General features: G+C 54.3%; 5 protein-coding genes across 5 annotated transcripts in view; 2 read left to right on the top strand and 3 right to left on the bottom strand.

Annotated features, from left to right (window-relative positions):
* The window catches only part of ACA1_157220 (Prokumamolisin, activation domain containing protein), a gene marked incomplete at both ends in the record, with an annotated part of 3123 nt that extends 2769 nt beyond the window's left edge, over nucleotides 1-354 (bottom strand). Inside the window, one exon of the mRNA XM_004348406.1 lies at nucleotides 136-354. Coding sequence (XP_004348456.1) covers nucleotides 136-354 — 219 coding nt within the window. The remainder of the gene's footprint in view (nucleotides 1-135) is intronic.
* A 3854-nt stretch (nucleotides 355-4208) lies between these two features.
* ACA1_157210 (uncharacterized protein) lies at nucleotides 4209-6971 on the bottom strand (the record flags this gene model as incomplete). The annotated part of the gene is made up of 10 exons (XM_004348404.1): nucleotides 4209-4424; nucleotides 4536-4805; nucleotides 4939-5047; nucleotides 5157-5294; nucleotides 5395-5483; nucleotides 5608-5730; nucleotides 5856-6014; nucleotides 6169-6243; nucleotides 6435-6536; nucleotides 6717-6971. 10 exons carry the CDS (start codon nucleotides 6969-6971, stop codon nucleotides 4209-4211), a joined length of 1536 nt encoding a protein of 511 aa, XP_004348454.1.
* A 792-nt stretch (nucleotides 6972-7763) lies between these two features.
* On the top strand, nucleotides 7764-9455 carry ACA1_157200 (zinc transporter ZupT, putative; the record flags this gene model as incomplete). The annotated part of the gene is made up of 7 exons (XM_004348402.1): nucleotides 7764-8055; nucleotides 8353-8485; nucleotides 8661-8779; nucleotides 8834-8921; nucleotides 9025-9114; nucleotides 9197-9276; nucleotides 9361-9455. 7 exons carry the CDS (start codon nucleotides 7764-7766, stop codon nucleotides 9453-9455), a joined length of 897 nt encoding a protein of 298 aa, XP_004348452.1.
* Nucleotides 9456-9684: 229 nt separating this feature from the next.
* Nucleotides 9685-10470, top strand: ACA1_157190 (uncharacterized protein; the record flags this gene model as incomplete). The annotated part of the gene is given in 4 exon segments (XM_004348400.1): nucleotides 9685-9883; nucleotides 9895-10179; nucleotides 10196-10276; nucleotides 10334-10470. 4 exon segments carry the CDS (start codon nucleotides 9685-9687, stop codon nucleotides 10468-10470), a joined length of 702 nt encoding a protein of 233 aa, XP_004348450.1.
* A 37-nt stretch (nucleotides 10471-10507) lies between these two features.
* ACA1_157180 (uncharacterized protein) lies at nucleotides 10508-10787 on the bottom strand (the record flags this gene model as incomplete). The annotated part of the gene is made up of 2 exons (XM_004348399.1): nucleotides 10508-10640; nucleotides 10711-10787. The coding sequence occupies 2 exons, from the start codon at nucleotides 10785-10787 to the stop codon at nucleotides 10508-10510; spliced, it is 210 nt and encodes a 69-aa protein (XP_004348449.1).
* Between the last annotated feature and the right edge of the window lie 695 nt (nucleotides 10788-11482).

Below are 11482 nucleotides of genomic sequence, written 5' to 3'. Positions count from 1 at the left end.
CCCAAAACATGTCCTGCACACATTTTAGGAAGTAGACGTAAAATCAATTAATTGAAATGAAATGAAAAATTAAAAAGCGTTTCAGATTAATTCTGCAAATCTTTTTGTCAAGAGAAGAGATGGGGAGTGGGGTACGTCGAGGAGGCCGGGGTTGCTGGGGGTGAGGTAGAGGGTCACGCGGTGGAGGTCGGACTGAGCGGCAGCTGCGGTGTAGGTGGGCACCCACCCGGCGTACCGGGCAGGCCCATCCACGGACGCGTAGGGGAACTTGATGGACGCAGCTGCACTGCCGGTGAGCGTGCCAGTGCAGGCAACGAAGAGGAACAGCGCCAGAGCCAACGACGTGGTGCTCATCTTGGCGCCTAGGGTGTAATAAAAGACCGCAATAGTCATTTTATTTCTTTTCGCTCTTTTTTTTATTGCCTCCAAACTCCGAAACGGCGAAGCGTAGCCAGAAAAGTTGTTTGCAAAATGGAGCAAGCACATCCACGCGTGGGGGTACTCCGCCAGCTTCATTTTCTATTTATTTTTATAATAGTTAACACTATTTTAAGAATTAAAATATATCAAAAACAACAATCACACAGATCACCTTGAGCACAGTGGCCCCTGCAGGGATTGTGCCATGGCAAAGAGGGAGTCCTCATTGGTGCCCCTGGCAGTATGATACTCTGCCATCACCAGGTCTCACAGGGACAATGCATTGCACAGCTTTGGCCTTTGCCTGAGAGCACACAAATATGTCACCAGCAGAGAGGGACTAGATATGAGTTCAATGTCATGCAAATTGGCTTCAATCCTCTCAGTTATCACCATCATTGCTGTTTCCCATGCTTCCCTCATGGGTAGGTAGGAAGATGACAAGGACATCACTCAACTGGGTGAGGAAGGACTCAATGTTGTTGTTTTACCCAACACAAACTCTCATGACATTGAACCTCTCTCTGCACAGTCCCTCTCTGGTGACATGTTTGTAACACAAACTCTCATGTAGGTGTATGTTTATGCACAACACAACAACCACCACAATACAATGCAGAGTCTGGTGTGACAATGATTGGCTCATCAGACTTTCTTTACATCACCCCATATTTGTTGTAATGATTGTTTTCTTTGTTTAGCACATACTTTATGATTGTGGACTTTCAGTTGTCTTTTTTGCCTTTTGCAGCATTTGGATACAGGGATGTCACATATGTACATGTGTGTGTGTGTGTTCAGTTGGGGCCTGTCCATAGGCTCCACTTGTACTTTTTCCTACTGGGACTCTCATTGATGGTCACCATTTGTGATGAGGATGGTTGCTCCTGCTCACATTTGGGGTGATCATGGTGAGTGGGGGATCTGTGCTCCATCCTTGGTATAGGACTGAGAAATGTGCTGTTGCTGTTGTTGTTGTTCAGTCTTTGTCAGGGACATGAGGCATGTGTAGAGTGATTGTCTGATGGCCACTTGTATTTTGTCATGATGCTTGTGGCTATCATCAAAGATGTCACATTCAATGCTGGCATTCCAACAACATTGCTGCCACTTTTGTACTGACTCACTTGTCCCTGATGGAAGGATGCCATCATACACTGCAATGGGATTGATGTTGTTGTTGTTGTGCAAGTATTGTGTGAGGATGAGGACAGTGACAGTCCACTGCCTGTGGATCTCAACCTCTTCCTCAATTTCCTTGTTGTTGTTGTTGTCATTGTATCAACCTCACCCATTCATTTGGCACCTCTATTGGTTGAGTATGGTTGGTCTGACCATATGCAGTTCTGTGGTTGTTCCTCCCCCTGTGTGAATATGGATGGGGGGGTGGAATGGTTCCTCATTGCACTCTCATCATCTCTAACTGTACTGCTCATTGTAGGTTGTTTGCTGCTATTGTATAGGCAGGTTTTATTCTGTTCAGGTGCTCATGTCCATGTGTAGTATGTAATGCTGGCGCATGGCTGTTTGCCTCAGGTGAAAAATAATAAAACGTAAACTGCTTAAGACACCAGCGCCTTTCCTTGACTTCCCTTTTCCTCCTGTTTTTCTTCCACCCACCGTTTCTGGATGCAAACCCCAACGCTGTTCCAAAAACAGAAAAAACAGGAATGTGACAAAAACTTCAGATCATTATTACCTACCTCGTTCAATTGGGCCAAAAGTTGGGCAGGGAATTGGGGTGGAGTTGGAAGATTTGAGAATGAGGCCGGCCCAACCCACCATTTCACTGTATAGGGGGGATTCACCATAGCCTTGGTTTTCACTCCACAGATGCCGATGCTTCACCATTGGCCCGTGTTGGCGTCTCTTTCGACGCGCAGCCAACCTACTTCTTCTACCACCACCACACCACACCATTAACAACCATGTCGTTCGACTACACTGGTTTCAAGCTTGGCGAGAAGAAGAACTTCAAGGACAAGGAGTCTTTCCACGCTGCTGCTGAGGTTCCTGCCACACATCTGACGCACTCTTTTCCCTATATCTGTGTCGCTCTTCTTTGCTCACTTGCTCCTCCTTCATCTGCTTCTCTGCAGAAGCAGATCCAGGACAAGCTGGGCGCTGACTGGAAGCTCACCGTCGACTGGCCCTCCATCCAGACGGCCACCGCCGAGATCCAAACCCACCGTCTCGGGCTGGGCATCTACATCTATGAGAGGTACTGCAAGTGCATCGGCGACGAGCTGGCCCAGTGGGGCGAAGACATCGTTGAGGCCGTCAACGACTCGGTGACGGAGAAGCAGATCATCATCGGTATGAGCCCCGAGCAGGTCAAGGAACAACAATACGGCGTCAAGGTGGGGGAACAATACTACATCAATGTGGGCAAGACTATCGAGGTGCGCATCCAGCCTGCCAACATCTCCTCGGACTACCCCTACTCCAACCAAACCACCGTCACCGCTATCGTGGAGAAGTCTCTGTAAGTAATCGTGTATCAGTATTACCCCCCCCCCCACCTGGGTAGCATACCAATACAGCGTGTCCCATTCACTTCATATGGTGCTTTCTTGTACCCCTCATTCTCTCTCACTCCTCAATCAATAAAATGAGATCATAAGTGATAGTGAAAAAAATGCAGCATTCTTCAATGTCGTTAATGCACGTAAACGCACAAACGCAAATATATAGGTCCATCCACCCTGTTTGGGTATCTTGTATCGGCCTGCTCTGCTGCTGCTATGTCGGTTTGCTTCTTTTGTGAGGGGACGCGCGTACTACCACATGTATACACACGCATGCACTTTCCGAGATGGTGTGCCACGTCCTGCGGTGGCTGAGCGTGGCCGAGCTGGGTCGGGCGCAGCTCGTGTGTCGCCAGTGGCGCGACCTCATCCGCGGCGCCAAGCGTTGCGACGACCACGACCACAGCAGCGGCGCTGACCACGTGCTCAAGGACTCAATCGCCGACGACCTGTGGCGCGCGGCCTTTCTGCAAACCTGGCCGCTGCTTCCCTCGAATTGGCCCCATTAGCTGATGAGGAGGAGGATGACGCTGATGACGAGGCCGGTGGCGCCGACAACGATGCTCTTCTGGGGGGCTGCAGGTGGATGCAGATCGCCAGGGAGCGCTGGATTCTGCAAAAGAAGAGTACGCCCGCCTGGCATACAGAGTTGAACTCAGTCCTGATCGAATATGCGCGTGTGCGGTGTGTGCGGTGTGTGCGGTGCGTCGTGCATGTGTGGCCTGTACAGACACCACACAGCCGCGGGCTGCAGATGAGGAGGGCGCCGAGGAGGACGCAATCGCCGACGACGCCACGAAGAGGAACGAGAAGGGATTCGGGGACATCGTTGAGCAGATGCGCGCGTCCGTTTCCGAGCTCCTGGACGACCCGCAGCAGCTCACGAGCGCGCACGCGCACGCATCACTCAGCGAGCTGGCCGCCACCGTCCTCTACCGATCGATCAAAGCTCGTTACAGGTAACATTTCAGTATATATCAATTAATTAATATATCAGTACATATTAATTCGTATTGTTGCCTTATCCAGGATCGAGCCCCCACGGCATGGACGACGGCGAGAGTGAGTATCATGCGGTCGAGGCGGTGTTCTACAGCCTGACGACGGGTGAACCAGTCTACGTCTTCTACACGTACCGCTACAAAGCACTGGAGACGGGCACCATGGTGAGCGTGTGCGTGTGCGGTGTGTGCGTGTACCAGAGTGGCTGATGGTTAAAAAAAGATTAGCTCCGTTGTTTGTGTTTGGTCAGACCACCTGCTAATTGGCCACACCCCGGGCGTGTTTGGCCTCCTGCTTCTCTCCGGACGTTGGCGACCTCTCCGGCCCGGGTTCGTGGTGGTCCGACCCATCGACGTCGCCAGCGGCGGCGCCCTCGTCGTCGGCCTGCTCGTCCTCACTCCGCCTCCTGCCGCCCAGCAGGGGCAGAGCCGTGGTGAAGTGGAGCGGATAGATCTCATAGCGCGGCGCGTTTTCCTGTGTGTGCAGTTGGTCAGTACACGACACACGACACATACAACACGACCGCACACGCACGACACACGCACACAACACAAGCTCGTTGTCGTTTGGGAGAGAAAATGGTACCATGACCGACGGGCACAGGCTCTGGGGCAGGTAGCGGCCGTAGAATTCGAAAAAGTTCTCTCGTTTCTGGGTCTCGACTTGATACCACACGTTGAGCTCCTTCTGGTAGGCGAGCACGATCTCCTGCATGCGCTTGTGCTCGTTGTGCCGCCGCTCCACTTCGACCAGCAGCTCCTCGTAGGCCGTCCCGAACAGCTCATACCACGTGGTCAGGTTGGCCAGCTCCTCGAACAGGAAGGCGGCCTCGCCCCGCCGCTCCTCAAACGCTCTCTTGTGTGTGTGTGTGTTGCACACATGACACACGCACGACACACAGAGCACACACGACCGTACACGGTTAGCACGATGTGTCATGACTTGGGCGACCATGTCAACGTCAGGCACTTGAGTGTGGTGTAGGCACCTCGTGCTCGTCGATCTGATGGACCACTTCCTGAACGTCGACGCCAAACTGTTCGAATTGCGCAAAGACCTGCGTCGCCCGCTGGAACGTTGTGGCGTACTTCTGGCATCTGTTATATGCATGACGTGTTAGTCAAGCTGTGTCGTGTCGTTGGTCGTGTGCGTGCGTGCGTGCGTGCTGTGTGCGTGTGGCGCGTGTGCGACGAATGGTTGCTCTACCTGTCTTCGATTTGCTTGGTCGATTCTTGGATGCGTTGAAGCCGATTGTAGGCCAGGGAGAGCGAACTCGGGAGCTGCTCCGCCCGCTTGCGGATGCCGGTCAGGTCAACAAATCGGGGCTTGGGACCCGCTCGACTCCTGCAGCGTTCGAACCGATGATACAAGAAGCGGGGTGCGGTAAGGGACTGGGCTGCTCTTTCTCGTATATCTCACATTGGGGGCGGGGTGGGGGCAGTACTGGAGCAAGTGGCGGAGCTGATCGCAGTGCGAGGCGATGGAAAGCGAAATGGCGGACATGGCGTTGGCTTCGTTCAACTGAAGCGATGTCTGCAGATAGGCGCCACGGGTGTGTGTGTGTGTGTGTGAGTGTGGTGGTCAGTGGAATGTGTAGAATATACATCGCACACGCACGAGACCTCATGAGGCGGATGAAGGAGCGAGGTAGCAGTACCTTTTCTGTGGGGTACGACAAGCGGAAATCGACTCGAATCTCGGCGGCGTCAGCAGCAGCCTTGAGTCCTTTGAAAGCGGTATCTACACTTTGCATGATCGTATTTACATTCCTATGCAATTTCTGCATTGTCATCAAACACGCACGCACACGCACCGCGACACGCACCAAGACATGAACACCAGGGGTTAGTTGTGTCTCACAGAACAGAGGAGTGTTCAAGGGGCCGTGGGGTGTACACAGCGTACCTCCATCTCTCGGATCTCCTGCACGGCTTGCCGCTGCAGCTTTTGTACACTTTGGCTATCCACAAAATCGTAGAGATTGGAATGTTGGCTCGTGAGAAGACCCTCTTCGAGACTGCGCGTCTTGAGCGTATCAAAGATCGCCTGCAGCGCTTCGTTCACCTGAGAACGACACGTCCTGAGACTCGGTTCACACGACCCACACACATAAGCACGCACGACACGACATGACACGACACACGACACACGACATGGCACGACACACGACACACACGACACACGACACCGCACAATCCCCATATGTCTATGTACGTACCTCGTTGCTTCGAGATTTGTACGACTGCAGCGTTCGTTGCATGCCATTGATTCGCAATCGCAGCTGGCCCGTGAGCTGACGTACAACCTTCGATTGTTATTTGGTTGGTTGGTTGGTTGGTTGGTTGGTTGGTTGGTTGGTTGGTTGGTTGGTTGGTTGGTTGGTTGGTTGTTTAGTTTGTATGTGACACGTCAGCGCACCATGGTGCGGGAGGCATTGGCATTGTCGGTAACAAACAGACGACAACTACAGGGCTTGGGTTGTACCTGGGCCTGCTTGTCGAGCTCCACCGATATGAGCTCCAGGCGCCCGTGGGAGATCTCCAGCTTCTCCGAGCTCTGCCGTCCCTGGTCGATCGCCTTCTGCGCCTGTACGCAGCCCCCCCCCAAAGCATAGGCACAAGACTGACTCAGCAACAGACCCCAGCCGCGGCCGAGCCCAACGAGCCCAAGCAACGACAACAGTCGCGGTGGGCCTGGTGGGCCTAGTGTGCCAAAAAAGAAAGAAAGAAAGATAGATGATGTGGGGGTGGGGGTAATGGTGTGTACCTGGCGAAGGTAGGCTTCCGACATGGCGACCATCTTTGTGGCCTTGCCCAGGAGCTCTTCCAGGGCCTTTGTGGTGTCCTCCCCACCTCCCATGACGCCTGGCGGGAGTGCCGAAGAAGATGATGGCGATGATGATGATGATGGAGGTGAAGTAGCGGAAGATGATGACTCCAGCTGTGTGAGAAACTGCCGCATTCCACCGCCGCCGCTGCCTGGGGGCGACGCCTGGTGGTGCGGGCGCCGTGGGTCATCCATGCCCTTCCTGGTGTACACCTGCTTACCACCTTCGCACCTTCTTCCGAGAACTTGTTGTCTTGTTGGCTTCCTCTTCGTTCGCTCTACCTTTTCTTTTATTCTTTTCTCACATAATTTCTTTTCTCCAGGCCAGGAGGACTGCTAGATTTGGGGTCCACCAGGCATTCACACATGACATGAATAGAGGTTGTTTTGTTATTTGTGAATGTGCACCTAGCCAACAGAAGATGGGGTAACACATGTGCACAACAAGGTCAAACCTTTCGCCTGTGTGAGGTTGTTGACACCTTTTGGTAACAAACTCCACTACCTAGAACTCTTCTGACATTGGGCCATTGACATCAGGTGCAGCTGCAGGCTCACCAATGGTTGGTAGCAGTGTACTTCCAGCAGTAGTGTCAACTCAACCACAACATTTTTTCAAAGCTGCCCAGTTGTGTCTTCCACAATACAACAAGCACTCAATAGTGCATATACTCCACTATTTGATGGCTTCCTCCAATACAGAAGTGTACAGAATGTGTGGGTTTCATTGATGATGACCATGGGCTCTTGAGATGGGCGTGAAGGAAGCTCACAAGCTGGTGCTGCCATTCTTTCTTCTTCAAGGATGTGTGAAAATATTTTCTTGATTATTTATTTTGGGCGCTCGGCCTTTTCCTTCGGACAGTTGTTCGCTTCTGCAACCACAACCAACACCCGCAGGCGTCTTTACCGACCTCATTTATTTCTATTTATTTACACAACTTATTATTTATTCCCTTTTATTTTCCGTAAGAAAGCGAAGACGACATGGCGGAAGTGGGCGGAGTGTGTGCGGTGGTGGAGGACTCGAGCGGGGGCGACATCGTGCTGGCCTTCGTCTACACCTCGGCGGCCGGACTATCGACCGTGCTCGGCGGAATGATCCCGTTCTTCTTCAACGTCAACGAGAAGCGATGGCTGGGCGCCGGCCTGGGCTTCGCCGCCGGCGTCATGGTCTACCTAAGCTTCGTCGAGATCCTCACCAAATCGCACGCCTACTTCGTGTGCGTAGCCGGCGACGACGGCGCCACCTGGCGCACTTCCCTCTGTTTCTTCTCCGGTACGCTCGCGTGCGCGTGCGTGTGCGGTTGTGTGCGTGTGGTTGTGTGCGTTCTATGACATGTGTGGGTGCGTGTCCCACTATGCCAGGAATGTTGATTGCGCTGGGCTTGTCACATGTGTCACACAAGCTGGAAGATCTCCAGGAGAAGGTCACCTCGCTCTTTGGCCAAACGGACTGGCACATCTGATGGTGCTCACCAACGCCATGACATTTTTTTTTCCCACAAAAACAACATTACAACTGGAATGTTGAAAATGTGGAATGTTGTGTGGTGGCATTGCTGATGGAATGCAGGCAAGACGCTGAAGGACAAGGACATCCGGACGTACGGGAGCATCGTGATTGATGACGACAGCCAGGAGCACGACGTCTTCGAGGAGAACAGCTTCGTCGACGAGGTGGAACGCGAGGACGCCCGACGGCTCTCGTACACCCCTCCCCTTCACGCACAAACAGCAACGAGCGTACACACGACACACACACACACACACACACACACACACGACACACACACACGACACACACACGACACACGACACACACGACACACGACACACACGACACACGACACACGACACGCAACTTAATGGAACCGCACACAGGAACATGGGCCTGATCACCGCGCTCGCTATTTGCGTCCACAATTTTCCCGAGGGCATGATGACGTTCGTGTCGACCCTCTCGAATCCTTCCTTCGGTACGCCCGGCTCGACGCTGAGCGGTGCGTTGGCCTGGCACTCACCTTTCTCGCTTTCTTTCCCCCTCTCAAATTCAGGGCTGGTCGTCACTCTGGCGATCGCCATTCACAACATTCCAGAGGGCATCTGCGTAGCCATGCCCATCTACTATGCCACCCGTAGCAAGTACGCTGTCATGTGCCGTGTGTGTCGTGTGTCGTGTGTGTCGTGTGTGTCGTGTGTCGTGTGGAGTGTCGTGTTGCGAGCTCGAGTTCTTACGATGGAACAGGTGGCAAGGCGTGCTTTACTGCCTCATCGCGGGCATCTCAATGCCAATTGGCGCATTTATCGCCTGGGGCGCCGTTGGCGGCACCCTAAGGTAAAGACTCCTCACTGCACTTACTCAGTAAACATGCACTGTAATTAATTTATCGATTTACTTGCATTTCTTTTCCGCCCAGCCCGATCGTTTATGCGATCCTCTTCGGCTTGATTGCGGGCATCATGGTCTTCATCTCCGTGCGAGAGCTCATCCCAACAGGTGCGCATGCCTGTGTTGTTAAGATGATGTAAGCTCGCTATGACTCTTTCTCACGCCTTCTGCGTCTTGTGTGTCACGACACAGCACACCGCTACGACAAGAGCGACGGGATGGCCACCTACGCAATGCTCTTCGGCATGGCTCTCATGGCCTTCTCTCTCTTCGCTCTCGGCGAGTGAGTGTTTCCTGAATGCAAGCATTGTTGCGCTCCAATCGCAATGAAAAACGTTGCGATCGCAACGTTTCAATTTTTACTATTGGGGGAACTAAAACCTTGACTCTACGTTCAAGCACCGCGCAATGTTGAGAACCGCGATGCGGCGACTCAATATCAACTTCATGCACTCTCCACAGTTCAAGCAACTCATCAAGACAACAACAACAACTCACCAGCAACTCATCAAGACAATGCTCGCCACTCAGACCAACACTACAGCTTCGACCAGCCGGCTCGCGCGGCCTGGGCGCGGCCATTGCCAAGCAGCTGGCGGCGGAGGGCGCCACCGTGGCCGTCAACTATGTCAATGGAGCGGAGGCGGCCAAGGCCGTCGTGTACGAGATCGAGCGGGCTGGCGGCCGCGCCCACGCCTTCCAGGCCGATGTGGCCGTGGGGCGCAGGTGTTCGACCTGGTCGACCAGGTGGTCAAGCGCTGGGGCCGCCTCGACATGTTGGTCAACAACTCGGGCGTGTTCACGGTCGCGCCGCTGGCCGACGTGACCGAGGACGACGTCGACCGCCTCCTGGCGGTCAACTACAGGGGCACCCTGTGGGGCATCCAGGCCGCCTCCACAGTTCTCACCTGGCGGTCAACTACAAGGGCACCCTGTGGGGCATCCAGGCCGCCTCCACAGTCGCCAGGTTCCATTGCACTAATCAACACACGAACGGCAGACGTGTGGAGCGTACGCGGCAACGAAGGCGGCGGTCGAGGTACTGACGAAGACGGCGGCCAAGGAGCTGGGTCCGCGGGGCATCCGCGTCAACTCGGTCGTGCCGGGCGTGATCGAAACGGACATGGCCGACACTCTTCCGGCCGAGTTCAAGGCCACCGCCTAGGCCCAGACCCCTCTCGAGCACCGCTTCGGCACGGCCGAGGAGGTGGCCCACACCGTGGCCTTCCTGGCCAGCCCGCAGGCCAGCTGGGTGACCGCCCAGAACATCGAACTCGCCGGCGGCTTTTAGACCAATACTGAAGCAGAAAAGCACCAGATTGGCTGGAATGATGAGAATTTAGGAGTGAATGCACCCTGAGTAGGTGAACTGGACGGTCACTGAGGCCCTGACCTCCTCGGCGTCGTTCATGATGACAGGCGCGCTGGCTTGCGTGAACGAACGGGAGGCCTCCGCAGCAAATCCGTAGTCGCTGATGGAGAAATGGACACATGTGAGCAGAAAAAGCGATGTCAGGCAGCAATGGTTGTGGTGGTACGTACTTGTGGCCGTAGCCGTAACCGGGGGAGTTGGCCACGATGGAGTAGATGCCGTCCCACCTGCACATCAGCTTCGCCATGATCGCCTTCGCCTGGGTAATCGCGTCGTCCAGGGCCAGGGACTGCGCCTGCAAGTAGTACTGCCGCACGTTGCCTGCAATTCGCGACACACACCACACACCACACACCACACACCACACACCACACACCACACACCACACACCACACACACACGGCCAACGACACATTAAGGTGTCAGTTCATGCACGACGTCGAAGCACTGGGCGGAGGGAGTCAAGACCAGAGTTTGGGCTGGTGATGAACTGCACGTTCTGGATGATCTGGCGCCGTTGGCGATGGCGACCGCAATGGCTTCGCCAATGGTCTCCACGGGGGTGTTGAACGACACGAAGTTCTTCACGCCGTAGCCCGAGACTGGCGGCTGCTCCCAGTAGGCCAGCGGGGCAAACGCGAAGCTGTCCGTCTTCACCTGACTCACAACCTGCGCGTTCGAAGGAGGCCAGGCATGAGCATAAGCGACTAACTTTCAGCTCCAGAAGCTTTTCTTGGCTTGTTGTGCACGGGGCGCTCGCACGCACCAAAGTTTCGTTGGCCAGGAGCGAGTTGATGATTTGGGACATGAAGGTTTGGGCGCGGAGAAGACAGGCGGACGCATCTTCGTCCTTGAGCTCGAAGCCCACCGTGACCCTGCCCACGGTACTCGAAGGGGCCGTCACCACACCTTCAGGGGGCAGGACATGAGGCCACATCATAA

Source organism: Acanthamoeba castellanii, assembly GCF_000313135.1.
Source record: "Acanthamoeba castellanii str. Neff unplaced genomic scaffold scf7180000084724, whole genome shotgun sequence".
In the NCBI taxonomy this organism is placed as follows: domain Eukaryota; phylum Discosea; order Longamoebia; family Acanthamoebidae; genus Acanthamoeba; species Acanthamoeba castellanii.
Note: the sequence above shows the minus strand (reverse complement) of the source record. Positions and strands in the feature narration are given on the sequence as shown.